Source organism: Somniosus microcephalus, chromosome 8, assembly GCF_052327205.1.
Source record: "Somniosus microcephalus isolate GS21.2 chromosome 8, FLI_Smic_1.0, whole genome shotgun sequence".
In the NCBI taxonomy this organism is placed as follows: Eukaryota; Metazoa; Chordata; class Chondrichthyes; order Squaliformes; family Somniosidae; genus Somniosus; species Somniosus microcephalus.
In genome coordinates, this window is record NC_140994.1 from 27905716 (window position 1) to 27924505 (window position 18790).

The following is an 18790-nucleotide window of genomic DNA, read 5'->3' on the forward strand; positions in this document are numbered from 1 at the left end:
AGAAAAGCAGGCGCAAGGCCTCCTTTTACCAGGCCTAACAGTTGAAGTATAAAAAAAAAAAAAAAAAAAAAAATTTTTGTAATTTATAGTCATTTTAAAGATGTGATTTTTTTAAAAATTTATTTTGAAGTTTTACTTGTGTGTTGGGGCTGATCTCTTCATAGATTTGACAGGTCTTCCTGTCAAATCTATGAATGGAGATTCTCTGCTCTGATTGGCTCCCCATGGCCCACGTGATCCCAGGGACGCTGCGAACTACCTGCGCCCCTGGGATAAGCGTGCCCTGCGCATCGGCAGTTTGAAGAGGCACAGCAACGGAATTCTGCGCCTCCCGGGAGCCCTCCGGTCTAGGCGGAGATTTTTCCAAATCGCAGCCCTCCGCCCGTGGGAGGACTACGAACGGAATTTCTGGGCCTTAATCTCTCCTGCCTTCCATCCTATCGCAGACCTTCCCTTTTGTTCTTTCATCCCCTCCCCCCTTTCCCAGCCTCTTGCTTAAAAATCTGTTCCATTTCCTGCTTTTTTTCCAGTTCTGACGAAAGGTCATCGACCTGAAACGTTAACTCTGTTTCTCTCTTCACCGATGCTGCCTGACCTGCTGAGTTTCTCCAGCATTTTCTGTTTTTATTTCAGATTTCCAGCATCTGCAGTATTTTCTTTTTGTATAAATATATTTGCACCTGGGCTTCCCCGAAGGAAAATTTTGCCACCTATGTCAAGGTCTATAGGAAGGAGGTCCTATTTCACAGCAGTCATGTGTTCTTCACATTAGCTTAACTAAAGAATTGCATGACCCTGGTATTGCTTATATCCACACAGATGGACCATTCTGTCTGTTGGTTGGGTGCGACAGTAGGGCAAGTTAACTTGGTTGATAGGGAAGTTTATGAAACATACCAGTTCGGCGATAATCACTGTTAGCTTATCATTCAGCAATTTAAAAAAATATATATAACTTTAAATGCTAACTTATTAAAACAATTATGAACAATTCATAGAATCATTGACTCTTACAGTACAGAAGGAGGCCATTCAGCTCATCGTGCCTGTACCGGCTCTTTGAAAGAGCTGTCCAATTAGTCCCACTCCTCTGCTTTTTTCACCATAGCCCTGCAATTTTTTCTTTTTCAAGTATATATCCAATTCCCTTTTGAAAGTTATTATTGAATCTGCTTCCACCACCCTTTCAGGCAGTGTATTCCAGATCATCATAACTCGCTGTGTAAATACATTTCTCCTCATCTCCACCTGGTTCTTTTGCCAATTATCTTAAGTCTGTGTCCCCTTATTATTGACCCACCCCGCAGTAGAAACAGTTTCCCCCTCTTTACTCTCTGAAATCTCCCTTTGATCTTCTCTGATCTGTGGAGAACAATCCCAGCTTCTCTCGCCTCTCCACATAATTGAAGTCCCTCATCCCTGGTACCATTCTAGTAAATTTCTTAAATCATGTGTGAAATAAGATATCCTACACAAGGTTATAAATGATTTAAAAGGGAGCTGGACGAGTTCCTGTCTGAGGCTGATATCACTGTGTGCTAAAGGTATTTGGATGATGTGCCTCGTGGTTACTGTGTTCTCCTGGAACTTGTTTTGATTGCTTTTGGGGGTTGGACAGGAATTTCAAAGAATTTATTTTTTCCTAATTTGGTCCTGTTTTTGTTTCCCTTGTGTCTCTCCCAGGAGATTACATAAATGCTGATGGGTGAGAGCACTAGGAGTCATGATGCTTAACTACAACATGACTGTATGGGCCAGGTTTGATGGGCCAGCTGTTGTTTACCTGCCTGCCCCTTTTTGTATGTAGTACCCACATCCATCATCAAAATGAGGAAGGCAATTCCTACCATTCTAGTTTCTGTGCGAATGTTTTGGAAAACTATTAAACATCAGGCGTACCAAGAATATGGAATAAGTATAATTTCCAAATGACTGTTTCAAAACAGGATTTGAAGTAATTGCCTAAATCTAAATAACAGCTAAATTAATAAGTCAATGCCATTTTATTCAGAATACTTTTATTATAGACGTTTGTCCAGGAAGTAAAAGGTACACACACCCACAGACACCCGCGTACATACACACACACACATCTGATTGCAGATAAAAGAGCCCACTTATTGATCAACAGAAGATGTTCTGTACATCTTTATATTTATATTTGTCCATCTGTTACAGTGCACAAAGCGGCCAACTGTCCAATCTGTCTGTGGACAGTGATTATATTTGCATGCACAGGATATGTTGTCTTTACCGTAATGTTGATGTCTCGTCACTGTGCAATAAGATCCATTTATAAATGCCTACTTTAAGTATTCATGAACTGTGTTGACAGAAACAGGTCATCCAGGGTACTTTAAAGCATGGATTCTGAATATTCATCATCTATAGTGCGTCAGTGTTTGCATGTACGACAGACTTTGTTGTGAAGCTTAATTGTTACCAGGAACAGTCAGTGTAGAGCATTAATGCAGTAAAGAAAGATGTGCCAACATATCTATTGTATGTAAATATATTAAATTTAATGAAGGCACATAAATGTTTTGAGTTACACAACAGAAAAGTGATTGGCCCACAATATATACACAGGTATAGCTTTTAGAAAAAGTGTTGAGGGTTGCTTTCAAACTAGTAAACAGTTTTCCCTTTTTACTGCTCTCTAAATACACTTTATATCACAGTTTACTGTTCAATGATTTTTATGTGCAACTTTATCAGTGCAAAGAACTCGATGCTTTGTAGAGAAGAGGGGAGATGTTCCTATCCATCTCAATAGACGCCAAGGAAACCGTCAACTTGATTAGAAAAAAACTTAATTTTGTTACTGACCAAATTGATAGTTGCTTGACTCGTGAACTTTACTGTGAATGTTCAATAAATAAGCACATTGCAAGCATTCTGCAGCTATTAAATTATCTGATATTTTGACATAAAATGAGCTGTCCCAATCCCTAAAACTGATTAATAGAATTGTAGTAGCCTTTAGGCATCTTAAATAGGGGCATGAGAAACCAAAATCAGTTTTTATTAGAAACAAGCCACTAACAACAATGAACTTTTAGTATTTGAATACTGTAACTGTATTCACATGAGTTTGTTTTCACTAACAAATGCATGATTATAAAATATACTGTATAATATGTAAAATTAAATCCTTCAAAAACTTCGTTCTGAGTAGAAAATTGGAATAAATATCTCCATTGATTTGATAAGGCTGCTGGCGATCCATTTTACTTAACCAACATTATCTCCCTCTTTTTTTTGTATTTCTAATTAGTTCTAATACTGGGTAAATAAGGTTACAGCTTTGGTATGCTTTAACGGTAGAATGAGTAAACTAAGATTAAATGTTACTACATTTAGGACAAAATTTTAAAAGACAATTCACAAAAACACTGCATATTATACATTAAAATATATACTGTAAAGAGCATGCTATGGCTCCAATCATTCATCACTCTCAGACTCTTCCTCATTATCATCAACCACAGGGGCTTTCTGAAAGTGGTCCTGAGTTGTGTACATTTTGGTTTTAACAGGGCAATTTTGATTCATCAAAATAGCCTAAAATAAAATAAAATAAAATTCAAGTGTTACTGTGTGCAGGATTTTATCAATCTGTAGTAACTATTAATAAATTATTTGCCTTTTCTTACCATCTTTTCTTCCTTGGCAGGCGGGCTTCGGAGGAAAAAGCACAGTGGAGCATATAGTACGTCAATGATCCCTATAATCGTCATTAGCCAAGGAAATCCTATTGTTTTAGCAATGGCTCCGCCACTTGAAGGCCCTGAAAAGGACATCATAAATTAGAGCACAGTACAGTAGCAACCAGGCAAATAGTTTATTTGGAGTCGGATGAGTTTACCAGTATTAAGCTTTGGTGTTGCTTTAAATTCAGTTTCTGACAGGCACTGAGCAATGTGTATGCTAATTAGCTTAGCGCTGTCACCATGAGAATGGTAATAATTATTATACAGACTATAAGTTGTCTGAGATAATACAAGGAAAATGTTGCCTCTAATTTGAAAACGCTAGCCAAATTATAACAACCAAAAATGCAGTATAAAAGTTAATTTATCATATGTCAAAAGAACCGTTGAGGGATTAAGCAGGCACATCTCGTTCCTGTATAAAACATGTTTAGCCAGAGCAGATTCACTACTGCAAATTCTAATTAACTTAACTGACCAATTGTCAAAAAGGCACAAATGAGTTGCTGTTGGTATAATATGGGTACACCGCTTAGTCAATTGGTATCTTTTCATACTGACATGTTTGGGCTGTCAACCAAATGGATTCTTCTGTTCAGCATAAACATTACTATAGTAATGGTTAAATATCTGATTAAAACAATGCATATTGTACCTCTATTGCTTTTAATCCAGGATTCAAACTACAAATGTTCCATACATCAAAGTTAATTTTTGTTGGTAAACAGACACCAGCTAATTACTTTTTTGTGATATCACCATCTTTCTATCTACATTAACTGCAGGTGGCCAGAGCTTTCCTAGTTAGTTGGAGTAGACCAATTGTAAAATCCGAAGGCTATTCTGAAGAAATAGACTTCAGGAATCAAGCCTGAACCTTTTATATAGCAACCAAATCTTATATCTGTAATGTTCGTGATTAACAATTATTTACTTTGAAAGTTTCATTGTCCCCATGTTTCTATTGAACTATGTTCAGGGAAATATTAAACCGGTGACTACTTGAACATACGGTTTGTAGTGATCGATAAAATGCATGTAAAGTGAGTGGTAGGTTATGTGGTCCTTCCACTTCTGAGACCAGAGTCCAAAATCCAGCCTAGGCCGAGAGTCAATTCTGCTGGCTGTAAGGGTCCTCTGAAATAAGTTTAGGCAACTTCATCCAGTTACTGGAGGGCATGAGTCCACAGTGATTTGCCACAACTTGGCAGTAAATTGGCAATCTCGCTGAGACAGGATAGCTAGTGTGGGAAGTGGAGAAACGTTATACTAGTGTATTCAGTGTGCTCGTCTGAGATTGGGGATGGGCAATCTTTGGGGCAAAGTAGAAGGGTAGATTTTAACTGTTCCCACTGGGAAGCGAGTTAGCTACCAATTTTGCACCACACCCGATGGAAAGTCAATAGAAAGGGATATCAGGCAGGATGTAAAATGGGAGGTCGGCCGCTTGTTTCCTGTCCAACAAGAACAATTAAAATCCACCCGGGGTAAATTCACACGGCAACTAACAAGACTAAACCTAAACTAGTATTGCTTGATGATACCGAGTGCCTGAAATGGAAAGTTTTGCTTTCCCCATCCGTCGGCTTGATAAGTACAAAAATTCTCAAAAGTCTATTGTAAGAACATAATTCGATAAAGAGTCCAGCAGGAACACTGTTAAGCCTTTGAGTACTAAATGGTAAAAAAACATTAAAAAATACAAGGTCTCTGTTCCATAACAGCTGCTAAATATTCTTTATATCTGTGCAGCTGAATATAAGATAATTGAATTAACAAAGTGGTTTGAAAACGAATTGAAAACGGCATTGTTTATCTCAAACTAGATCCTGTGTGCAGTTTTCTCAAACTAAACACACTGAAAATAATGCATGTTTCTGCTTATAGGGGAAAAGGAATATCTGTTTCTCCAGTCTTTACTTAAAATTTACTGTAGTTGCAGGAAATGTAGGTAAATGAGCCACGATTTGACATTATCTAGAATGATTCTATTCCTTCTGGTGATAATGAAAAGGTCGCCATTACTTCGACTGGAATTTCAGCTCTTAATTGATTCTGCAGCCAGTAAACTTCAATTTATCTGCTCACAGCTATAACAAAATATTCGACATCAGAAATTATTCAGCTGGTTGATCAAAAGAACTGTTGAGCATCTACACATGTGCAATTTTTTTTGTTGAAAAAGTATGTTATTCAACATACAATCAGAATCCCAGAATAGGAGAGTTAATATACTTGAGGGGTGAGCTTCAATGGGCCACATGGTCTTTTCTCAGCTATGCCTTTTGTTGTGATTTTAGCTGTTATCAGGCAATCATTGGCAGTCCCTTCTCTGTTTGGAATAAACATTGGTTAAACCAGAGAAATCAGGTCAGCGCAGATTAGTCTGTTTGCATTGTACTGCCCAATCAACACGGAATCCGCAATATACTTTGAGTGGATTTACTTTGAACTCTGTTTTAACAGGAGCACTTGAGACCGCCTCTAGAACATAGTTCTGGCTGCTTCAGGCTCTCGGTGCCTACAGTATAACTACAACTGGGGTCAAAGGCACTTTTTTGTGGTGTCAGCAAAGACCTGACGTCCCGTCAGCTCTTCTCCAATATTTTAAAAAATGGAACTGCAATTTGTACACGGTCCTTTGTGTAAAAGTTCCACTTCACCTGATAAGAGTACAATGGGGAGCTGACCATATAACTCAGCAGTTTGGCATCCACGCTGCTCTAAGCAGCTACAGATCGCCGCCAGGGCCTGCAATATAATGGTGCTGTGACGTATTGGAACAAAGCATATATTTGGAAAAAAAATTGTTTTTTGAGGGTAAACCATCTCTCTTTTTCTATCCATATCACATATCAACCACAGCTAAGAGAGATGGTAGGTAACTCATCTGATCCAGGCTTCTCTCAATGCCATTCTATCCTGGCCACAAGAAGATACACGAGAGCAGCAGACAACAATTTTTCCTCGGTGATTATTTCCTTCTCTTCCCGGTGAAGAAGCTGGTGATCTTTATTTGGTCCCAACCCCTCAGCACTCAGGCCGAGATCGAGAATTGAACTCATGTCTTATCACGCCGTGATGTTTTGCATTGGTGTTCTGACCGCCTTTACCACACACATTTGCTTACTATAAACTTGAATGACTGAAATTCTAAATATTATAGAAGGGGAAATTTCATGGGCCCGAAATTTGTGGTCAGTGGCGAGCGAAACGACAGTGATCGCCGCTGACCTCGTAGAAAGCTGCCCACAAAGATCTTGCGATTTCTGTGGCGCAAACTTAAGCTTGATTGTAGCACTGTCAAAAGGGGATCCCTAGCATAGAGCACCAGTGATGTCATCGAGCGCTCTAAGCAGCCAATCTCATTGAAGAATGCTCACAAACCAGCAAATAAAAAGCACTGGTTATCATTCACTTTTTAATTTTTTTTACAAAGAACTAAATAAAGATTGGGACATACACATGAGGTTAAGGTAGAAGCTGAAATATCATGAACAAACTTTTTTTTAAAAGAGTAAAATAAATAGATTTTTAAATTATTTTTAAAAATTTAGTAATTTTCTATCATAAGGGGAAATTTGACAATCCACAAATAAAAAAATTAGTTTTTCAGGATCAGAACGGTTGTTCAGCAGTCAATACGCTGTTAAAACCCCAGTTACACCTATTGCAACAAGGCTAAACTTTTAATGGGGTTTTTAACACCGTAATTAGATCGGAAAAGCTTAAGTTTTCGTCAGTTCAACTGAATTCACTTATTGCCGGCTATGGGGAGTTCCATAGCACAGCCTGTGGTAGAGCAGTGAATGACCGACCGCAACGTAAGGATTTCTGCGTTTGTCTGTGAATGCGCTAAATCGTGAAGTTACAGTTAGTTTCAGAGGGATTGTGACGGCGAACGCTGACAGTTCGCCATCATTACCACTGCAAAATCCGGGCCATGGTGTTTCATTATTGATGTCTTTGGTTTTCTTTTACACCCGTGTTGATGTTTCAAAAGAGAAATAGACCCTATGGGAAAGTTATTGCTGCTATGTTGGATTGTGAAGCTCCACCACAGAGTATTGTGTGCAGTTTTGGTCGCGTTATCTGAGGAAGGATGTTCTTGCCATGGAGGGAGTGCAGCGAAGATTCACCAGACTGATACCTGAGATGGCAGGAATGACGTATGAAGAGAGATTGGGTCGATTAGGCTTATATTCGCTAGAGTTTAGAAGAATGAGAGGGGATCTCATTGAAACTTATAAAATTCTAACAGGACTAGACAGACTAGATGCAGGAAAGATGTTCCCGATGGCGGGGGGAGTCCAGAACCAGGGGTTACAGTCTAAGGATAAGGGGTAAGCCATTTAGGACAGAGATGAGGAGGAATTTCTTCACCCAGAGAGTGGTGAACCTGTGGAATTCTCTACCACACAAGGCAGTTGAGGCCAATTCATTAAATATATTCAAGAAGGAGTTAGATATATTTCTTAAGGCTAAAAGGATCAAGGGATATGGGGAGAAAGCAGGGACAGGGTACTGAATTTGGATGATCAGCCATGATCTCATTAAATGGCGGAACAGGCTCGAGGGGCCGAATGGCCTACTCCTGCTCCTATCTTCTATGTATCTGTGTAAATGGGGAAGACACAATTGTGCCAATTATTTATCAAAATGTGACAGTGCCAGTTGCATTGTGAAAACTGGTACCTCTACTTCCACATTCCCCCATTGTATTGACAAGCACATCAAACTCTTCCAGCCTTTTCTCCCTCCCCAAAATGACACCATCGTCCTTGAAAAGCTGCCTCTCACAGGTTGCCTAACAATAGACATTTTGTACAGAACTCCCTCTTCAGTGTTGTCCGTGACACTCAAAATGGGAGATAAGTCTTTCGACAGCATTTGCAAGTCAGAGCATCACTGGGCAGGATTTTCATGATGTCGCTGAAGAGAACACTGCACAAAAAACAAAAGGTGCCTGCCCGCCAGGGTGTGTCTTTGACTTGCAGAATTAAAATATAAAACGCAGAATAGAAAAACGACCAGACCAAAACAAAACACCGTAAGTGTGTCGGAACGTTTTTATAATATTTTGAATTGTACATGTAGTTCAGATGAAGATGCTTCTCCTCTGTTGGATAGTGTTTACCAAGTAGTGTTTAGCAGTGGCTTAGCATATCTCTGTAGATTTACAATCATAATCTGAACCGAGAACAGATTATAGAATTGAAATCACTTCCTGTTGTCCATTAACATGAATATTGCATTCTTTCAATTTATGGGGACATATTATTGTGTTTGGTTTTTGTGCCAGCGATGACAGTCGGTGCACTTCATGATTTTGTAATAATGATCACACAGAAGCAATAACCATTAACAACGAAGAGAAGATACAGAGACTTTCCAAAAATCTTTGGAAACAGGTATTGTGCCAAAGAACTGAAGTGTGTTCAATGTTACATCTCTTTCAAGAAAGGTGAAAGGGGTAAGATATGAAATTATAGCCCAGGTAGTCTTACTCCACTTCTAGGTAAACATTTTGTCATCTGGCGCAAGTCATGTGTAAAAAGTTCAGAAACGGTGCTAAATCTGCCTGACATGATCTGTTATCACTCAAATTTCCTGGGTCAGCTCATTTGTATCATTACACACAGATCTAGTTATCCGAGTGGTGGGGGTGGAAGATGAAGCATAAACAAAATTTCAAGGGATGGCGAAAATCCAAGGTGAGTGACTACATTGCAGGGTGTTTCCTGCCATTAGCCCTGAATTTGCCTTTTGTTGTTTGTGTCTATGTCCCCTTGTTCTACAAATTGAAATGGTGCTCAGGATTAACCTTTCTATTCTCCTCGGGTCTCATTCATTTCCTTTCGAGACTGACGGGTCCGACTTCTGCCAACCTTTCCTCCGAACTCGGTTCTTCAATACTTGAACTCGGCCTCATGGACTGTCTCTGCATTATTTCTCGGGCTGGGATGTTTTTCTTGAACGTAGAGGTCCAGGATTGATTGCAGTTCTTGTGTGCTTAGCGAAAAACTATATATGACAGCCACAATAGCCCCAGACTTGTATTTTACTGATTTGGCAATATAGCTCAGCATTCTGTTTTAATTACTGCTCTACAATGACTGAGTGTTGTAAGTGTTGAATCTATTATCACTTGTAGATCTCTTTCAGCTTCTCCCCTAGCCAGTTTGACACCATTTATTAAAGATGTCTCCTCTTGTTTTTGTCTAATGTCAGACGTTGCACTTAACTGTATTGAATGTAATCTACCATTATTTTGCCTACTAGCAAATTTTCCTCTTTCCTTCTGTAGTGTTGTGGCTTCTTTATCCATCTTGACTGCTCATTAGTATTATCTGAAAAATTGACCAATTTGCATTATGTTTGTGAATTAAGGATTTTTTTTGTAGATTAGAGGTCAGCACTGATCCCTGGGCATTCCACTCAGTCCTTCACCCCAGCCCAACATTATTCTCCTAACTGTACCCATTAGTTACTACAAAGTTACACTGACTACTTCATCGTTCTCAGTGCAGACCTCACCGATATCAGAGGAAGGTCCACACAAGACAGCAATGTCAAAACTGCACTATTGGCCTAGCAATATTCAATACCGAGGACTTGAAAAGTGCTAAATGAATGCAATTTGTTACCTTCCAAATAAGTTTTAAACTATTTTATCTTTTGATTCCCAACAGAGTGTTGTATAAACTTACCTAATGCAAACCCCATGCAAAATGCCACATCTGCAATTGCGTAAACGCTTCCATACACAGAGACATGACGCAAGTCCACTAGGTAACCCATAATAGGCATCATAGAGGAATCTACCATTCCTAAAAAGGAACAATACATCGATTAGAGATGGCAGCTCAGGAAAGGCAAGTTAACTGTAAACAATAAATACTCAGATGACTCAATGTCTTTTTTAAAAACGACACGGTGAATGAAATTGAAGGATTATTAAAACATACACATTAACGTGCTGAAAATGTCATATTTCAGGATTACAAACCGGTACCTATCTGCCTACTTGATGATTATACAGAGACAAGAACAAACCTGACGAATGGTCATCGATCTGAAACGTTAACTCTGTTTCTCTCTCCACAGATGCTGCCCGACCTGCTGAGTATTTCCAGCATTTTCTGTACCTAGTTAAGTTTAGGGTTGTGCCAAGCTCATTTTTTTCTATCGGTAGTTTATTATTTTAATATTGAGATGCATCAACATGAAAGCATCATACTAATGACACTTGCATTGATGTATTTTTGTGCCTTGCATGGTAAAAGATTTATGCTATTATGAATTAATTCCAGATGATGCAAATTATGTGTTTTAACATAATTCATGCCAGTAAACTAAAGTTTAAAATTCTATTCCAGCACTTTTTTAAATTATTAAACAATCCCACTGGTCTAGAAGAGAGCCTGACTGAACAGGAAATGTGTGTATCGTAGGGACTAGGTGCTGCAGTGGGTTGGAACACTGTCCTTGTACCTCTGGGACTTGGGTTTCAATTCACCCAGACTGATGAAATGGAAAACCTTTATGTCTTTGGTATTTTCCTTAAAAAGTGCATGTTTTCCTCACTGATTTTTTTATGGCATTATGAGAAAAATATATACTGTAATGTTAAGGTATTGATATACTAAGCTAAGCATTTTTAGGAACAGAAAAGCCCATTCGGCCTAACAAGCCTGTTCCTTTTGCACAGATCAACCCCACCTTCCAGTTTCTCAACCAGATCACTTAAATACTTCTCTCTCTTGAAATACATCTAGTAATCTCTCTCTTGAAATACATCTAGTAATTGGTAAATATCTTCCAATTGTAATGACGATGGTAATCCATTAACATTACACTGCCAGATATACATTGCACTCTATAGGTACTGGTCTAAGGCCCATACCTTTAATATAACAGCACCCTAAGACTGAAGTTGTATTGCACGGTGCAAACTCAAGATGGCTCCTCACACCTCATGGTTTTAGTGGGCTTGATGGTCTCTTTTGCATTGACGTGGACACAAAACCGCTTCACATCGGTGTGACCATAGCAGTATAACTGTACCCTGAGATACTTTGCAAGACTGCTTTTCTAATTTATGCTGAAGGTTGATGAATTGGTGACTGAGGCTGATCTTAACTTTAGACAATATCTCCTCTCTCTCTCTCTCTCTCTAAATGGTGTTACGTATGTTTCCCTATAGATGATAAGTCATTGTCTTGCAAACAAACGTTTGCTCACCTATGGCAAAACCAACTCCAAAGTTTGGTACAATGAGTCCATATATATTTTTGGCAAGCGGTACCTGTAATTAATGAAACAAACATGTTGATTATATTGTAAAATCATTTTCTTTAAATTCTCAATTTCTTGATGAAATTTGTTTTGTAAATGCTTCAGTTCAGTTTCAGTGGCACTTTAATTTTTTAGAATTCTAACTACTCTTTCCCTGTTCTAATATGTTCTAAGAATAAGTTAGTATTATCCGTAACTTTATTTACTATCCCAATTCTGAATCCCTTTCTGAAATTCTAACATCTTTTATTAATACTAACAGCAAGGGTCTAATCTATTTATACCTAACAATATGACTCAATGTATATTCAGGAGCCTTTACCATTTTGTCTTTATGCTTCAGATCAGAAGGCTAATGAACAAATGAATTCTGAGAAATGACTTGCCAAAATTAGCAGATGAATGTGTTTGACATCCCTCTCTTCTCGTTTAGCAATGTGTTAAACATGTCATCATTAAAATAGTGGACAAAGGAATGTCATATGAACACTAAGCATTTGTTCACTAATGTTGGGAACAGCAATTTCTGAATTAAAGTGACATTATACTTCATATGTGCCAAAAATAATTATGATTGTCTGCATGCAGCTGTATTTAATAAGCATGGCTATTCATTAGAGGCTCTTTTCACGAATAAAATTTATATAGAAAATAATTTTCCTTCAAGTGGGAAATGTAATGTATATGAAACTCATTCAACATTAAATCCATTTATTAGTGTTCAAAACAATGAAATGATGCCTAAGTTGTTATTTGTAATGTATTTCAAGACCACGGCCTACATTAAATGAACATGTAAAGTACCAGTGATTAATTGGAGAAGCTTGGTTAAATTTAAAAGCCATAATAAATTTCAGGGAATAAAATATGCCATATTTAGTAAAGAGTGATTGAAATAAATATCAATGGAACTCACTTCATTACAGCAAGTAACCCCATTATTATTAAACTTACGCAAACAATGCTTATTCCAACGATTATCATCCCAAGAAGAGAACACAACCACCTGAGGAAGAGACGAGAAATGGTGAGTGTCTGCAGGATTTACTGATGATGACCACTCAAGTGCTTTCATATTGAGAAGCTGGCTTTGCCTTAATATGGCTGCTGTCTGAGAAATGGCATAGTCTGGCCGCCAAGCCTATAAATTTTCTTTCAGAAAATAAACCCATGTGATTTCATTTCCTGAGCAAGCAGACACAAAGGGTATTAGATTATTAAATATAGTTTAAGACAGGAACCACTGGATATCTATTGATCTGTTTTTATTATTAAAGTCATCAAAATCCATTGCATAGATTTTGAGACCTACATGCTCGATAAATGGTTCACAAGGTAATTTCCTACCTGCCCATTCTGTGTGCAAGGACACCAAAGATGTTAGTTCCAATTAGATATGAGACACTAGCTGGAACAAAAGCAATGCCTGCAAACCAAAATAACGCTTATCAGTGTTAACGTCCCTCAAATGTAATGAAATCACAATCTGCAAGGAGCAGGTATTGATAACTATAAAGGTAATAAAATGCTGCAGTATGAATAAACAGTTCTAATTTCCTGTTGAAGGCTTAGCTAGAATAACAAAAGGACAAGAATAATATTTGTATAATGAAAACATTTTAAAATTCTTTTTCTTTAACCAGTTGCTTTTATACTGTATAAGATTTCTTCTGAGAGAGTGTACTGCTTGCTGAGCAGGATATTTACTTAACACTAATCAGTATTAGCATAGATACTTGTGTGGTTCACTGCTAAATATTTAAAACCCTGTGCCATAAATTAGCATAATTTTTTACATTATAGGTGGAAAATGAATGGTTAGTGCAGTTCATTAATATTTATTAAATTCACTCTAGTCAGATTAAAGTGTAAATCTGTTAGTGTCAGCCATGGCTCAGTGGGTAGCCTCTGAGTCAGAAGGTTGTGGGTTCACAGTCCCACTCCAGAGACTTGAGCCCAAAACTCTAGGCTGACACTCCAGTGCAGTGCTGAGGGAGTGCTGCACTGTCAGAGGTGCATCTTTCGATTAAGAATTTAAACCGAGGCCCCGTCTGCTCCTTCAGGTGGATGTAAAAGATCCCATGACACCATTTCAAAGAAGAGCAAGGGAGTTATCCCCGATGTCCTGGCCAATATTTATCCCTCAATCAACTAAAACAAATTATCTGGTTATTATCGCATTGCTGTTTGTGGAAGCTTGCTGTGCGCAAATTGGCTGCCACGTTTCCTACATTACAACAGTACTCCATTGGCCGTAAAGTGCTTTGGGACGTCCTGAGATCATGAAAGGTGCTATCGAAACGCCAAGTCTTTCTTTCAAAGATAACTTAGGAGTTTACAAATAAACAATGCAATAGATAGGAGGCAAATCAAATGTTGCACAGTTCTGAGATTTGAGCTAACTCTTGTTGGGAGAAGAATTGCCCTGATTGCTTGATGTGGCAATATAAGTATGTTGATGAAGATTTCCTCTGGTGGGTATTTCTGGTGAGAACACAAACCCACTCTTTTTGAATAGATTCACAGCTATGCTAATAATACTGACCAGAAGCAAACTTCTTGAAGCATCAAACAATGTAGCTACATGGATGTAAAGGTAAACCCAGCAACTACAGGCCAGTCAGTTTAACCTTGGTCGTGGGGAAGCTTTTAGAAACAGTAATCAGGGACAAAATCAACAGTCACTTGGATAGGTGTGGATGAATTAAGGAAAGCCAGCATGGATTTGTTAAAGGCAAATCGTGTTTAATCAACTTGATCGAGTTTTTTGATGAGGTAACAGAGAGGGTTGATGAGGGTAATGCGGTTAACATGGATTTCCAAAAGGCATTCGACAAAGTGCCACATAATAGGCTTGCCCGCAAAGCTGAAGCCCATGGAATAAAAGGGACCGTGGCAGCATGGATACAGAATTGGCTAAGTGATAAGAAACAGAGAGTAGTGGTGAACGGTTGTTTTTCGAACTGGAGGAAGGTATACAGTGGTGTTCCCCAGGGGTCGGTTCTAGGACCACTGCTTTTCTTGATCTATATTAATGACTTGGATGTGGGTGTACAGGGCACAATTTCAAAAGTTACAGATGACACAAAACTTGGAAGTATAGTGAACAGTGAGGAGGAGAGTGATAGACTTCAGGAAGACACAGACAGGCTGGTGAAATGGGCGGACACGTGACGGATGAAATTTAATGCAGAAAAGTGTGAAGTGATGCATTTTGGTTGAAAGAATGAGGAGAGGACATATAAACTAAATGGTACAATCCTAAAGGGGGTGCACGAACAGAGATATCTGGGCGTATGTGTGCACAAATTGTTGAAGGTGGCAGGGCAGGTTAAGAAAGCAGTTAAAAAGGCTTACGGGATCCTGGGCTTCATAAATAGAGGAATAGAGAACAAAAAGTGTGGAAATTATGATGAACTTGTGTAAAGCACTGGTTCGGCCCCAACTGGAGTACTGTGTCCAGTTCTGGGCACCACATTTTAGGAAGGATGTGAAGGCCTTAGAGAGGGTGCAGAAAAGATTTAAGAGAATAATTCCAGGTATGAGGGACTTCAGTTACGTTGATAGACTGGAGAAGCTGGGATTGTTCTCCTTGGAGCAGAGAAAATTGAGAGGAGATTTGATAGAGCTGTTCAAAATCATGAGGGGTCTGGACAGAGTAGATAGAGGGAAACTGTTCCCACTGGCAGAAGAATCGAGAATCAAAGGACACAGATTTAAGGTGATTGGCAAAAGAACCAAAGGTGGCAAAAGAACCAAAGGTGGCAAAAGAACCAAAGGTGACATAAGAAAAAAATTATTTACGCAGCGAGTGGTTAAAATCTGGGATGCACTGCCTGACCGGGTGGTGGAGGCAGACTCAATCTTATCTTTCAAAAGGGAGTTGAATAAGTACCTGAAGGAAAAAAATTTGCAAGGCTAGGGCAGGGGGAGTGGGACTAGCTGAGATTTGGCACGGGCTCGATGGGCCGAATGGCCTTCTTCCGTGCTGTAACCATTCTATGATTCTATTATTCTGATTCTACGTGATGGCCAGAGGAATTCTCCCATTATTCTCTGATAATTACTGAGAATTCGAAAAGAGAAAGTAGTCTGAATTTATATTTACCCAGTTGCCATTTCGGGGAGCACATAGTTTCCATCATCCAAATGGGCAAGGCTGGTTCGAGCATTGCAATGCCCATGTTTGCAAAGCATATGGCTCCTTATTAAAAACAGAATTAACTTATTAATAATGACCAGCAATTATTAATTCTCAAATATCAGGTCATGAGAAGAGAAGGTAGCATGCGCCAAATGAATTTGATACAATCGGACTCTTGAGAAAAATGTACCCTTTATGGTTCTAACAAAGGAAATACTGACAGAAGGAACGCTGTCAAATCAAGCAGTGGGTGTAATTACATGAAATGCTTCTATTCTTGTGCTTTTTTTAATATTTATTATTGAAAGGTTAAACCACTTAAGCAAACAAGCCTGTTCAATTTTCAACAAGTTTAATGAAATACAGAACACATCAATAGTTTGCATCACTGTTTACCAAGATCTAATCAATTACCGCGTGAAGGAAAATGGTGGAATAACCTTTGCTGCAAAGCTTAAACACATTCAACAAATGATTATTTTATAAGTTGTTAGCACTTGTTAATATGAGAACATCACCTATCTGTCACAGTGCGGCATATTTTCCCGTGAACAACGGGCCAGTAATTCCGGTCCCAACGCGTGAGTACGGACGGGGTACTCACGCGTGGGCCCGTTGGAAGTGCCGGATTTCAGCATGCACAGCGCATGCGTGGGAAACCGGCATTTCCTCCAAGGGTTTCAGAGGTTCAACGCGTGCGCGCAGGACTCTGCGCGCGCGCGCGTTGAACTTCCTTCTTTTTGACAGGTTTGCCCGTGTGCAAGGGCCTGAACTTTTTACACATATAAAAAGGAGGCATAAGAACTGGATTCTTGAAGGTAAGTGGTCTATTATTTAAAATTATAACACTTTTTCCACAGCTTTATTGTTTTTAAGGACTTTACAGTAAGGTAAGTTTAATTTTAGACCCGATTTCTTAAATTATTTTTTGCAAAAAATTGATTAATTGTTTAAAAGTTTTTTTTAAGTTATTTATAGTTTATTTAATTATTGGGATGTTTTTTAAAATGTTATTTAAAGTTAAACTAGTCTTTTGGGCGCCCGTACTTTTCATGAGTTTGACAGTTCTTACTATCAAACTCATGAATGAAGTTTCCCCTCCCCTGATTGGCTGCAGTGCTCACCTGGTCCCAGCCGGCACATCGCACTAACTACGCCATTGGATCAGGCAAGCACATCGCGCCGACATCTGAACCGGGCCAGTGACAGGAATTCCAAGCAGGCCCAGGCTTCAGATGTCGGCACGCTGGGTGAGTGCACATCGGGGGCTTGCACGCGTGGCAAGCACCCGATCCTAATTTCTGGCCCAACATGTCAAATCTACCAGAATATTGGGCTGCAGTTATACACCACCGCTCTGAGACCAGTAGTTGTAGTGTGACGAGTGCAGTCAGCAAGACCAACTTATAGTGCAGGCTGAGAGTTGTACTCTGCCTGCTAGAACAACATGCAGTGATTGGATCGCCAGTGACTATTTCTAATGTTGGGAGAGCACTCTGGCAGCACCACTTTTGGTACATGTACAGTGCACTGTATGCTTTGGGGCTGATATTACTATTATAAGCCCATTGGGGTGATTAGATTGTGTACCAGCCCAGTGTCACACTTTACATTACATAGAATATACAGAAGCAATAGAGAACAAAGCATCTAACCATAATGTTTCATTCATGGTTTTGACTAAAGTGACCAGAGTTATGCAAAACAAGAATCAAGTTTTGTTAAGTGATATAGCAAAATGTAGTATTTGCAGAATAAAATTGAAGACTGACTTTGCAAGAAGATGAATGTGGACCTTTCTCTAACTAGGTAAACTAGACATTTTTAATTAGTAAATTCCAATATCCATCTTCACTGGCCTACAATCTGTCATGATGTTGAGGCCTCTGCAGAGCTGTTCTATAACTGCCTCATCTCCAATTTGACCCCAGTAGATCTCAGATGATCTCTTATCCTTATTGCTTGTCCTGATCCAAAGCTACCTTCAGGCCCTAAACTTCACTCGTTGTAAGTTCAAACATGCCCGGTGTGCAGTGGGCCTGGTTGTTCACCCCCAAATTTGGTTTGAATGTTTAAGACTTATCATTGATCCCTCTTCCTGGAAACTTATTATCCATCTATTAGTCTAAAATTACTTTGAAGAGTAGAAGCAACCTTAACTTTCAGGGCCTGAATTTTCCTGGCAGGGAAACACAGCAGGGCAGGAATTTTGCCCACCCACGTGATCCCGTCAGCAGCTGCCTGAATTTTCCTGGTGGAGGAAGGATAACTTAAAAGGCAGGGTGGATCTAAAGGAGAAATCCCATTCCTGACTGGTGTTCTACTGCTTGGAGGGAAGGAAATGGGATTTAGCTGCAACAGTTAAACCTATTTCCCTCCCTCCGCAGCAACAGAACATTTCTACTCCGCAAATGCCTCACCTGCCCTTTGCCCCCACTCGATCTCAGACAGTCGCTCATATTCATTGCTTCCCTTTTGTACCTTACAGTCCCTGAATCACAGAAACCTGTCTTTGGAAGAGAGAATGAGAGCCCAAGAAGAGGATTAAAATGGCTTGAAGGAAGAGCTGCGGTAAACAAAGCCCCAAGATTCACAGAAGCTTCATTGGAGATAATGGGGTATAAATTTGTCTTGG

The 18790-nt window shown here is 39.2% G+C and overlaps 1 protein-coding gene across 1 annotated transcript in view; it reads right to left on the reverse strand.

Moving 5' to 3' along the window:
- Positions 1-1991: 1991 nt before the first annotated feature.
- The window catches only part of slc18a2 (solute carrier family 18 member 2), a 55924-nt gene continuing 39125 nt past the window's right edge, over positions 1992-18790 (reverse strand). Inside the window, exons 10-16 of the mRNA XM_085994406.1 lie at positions 16120-16215; positions 13359-13437; positions 12966-13017; positions 11958-12021; positions 10424-10543; positions 3657-3790; positions 1992-3564 (exon numbers count right to left, since the gene is read on the reverse strand). Of these exons, the coding sequence (XP_085850532.1) occupies positions 3448-3564; positions 3657-3790; positions 10424-10543; positions 11958-12021; positions 12966-13017; positions 13359-13437; positions 16120-16215 (662 nt within the window). The 3' untranslated portion in view covers positions 1992-3447. The remainder of the gene's footprint in view (positions 3565-3656; positions 3791-10423; positions 10544-11957; positions 12022-12965; positions 13018-13358; positions 13438-16119; positions 16216-18790) is intronic.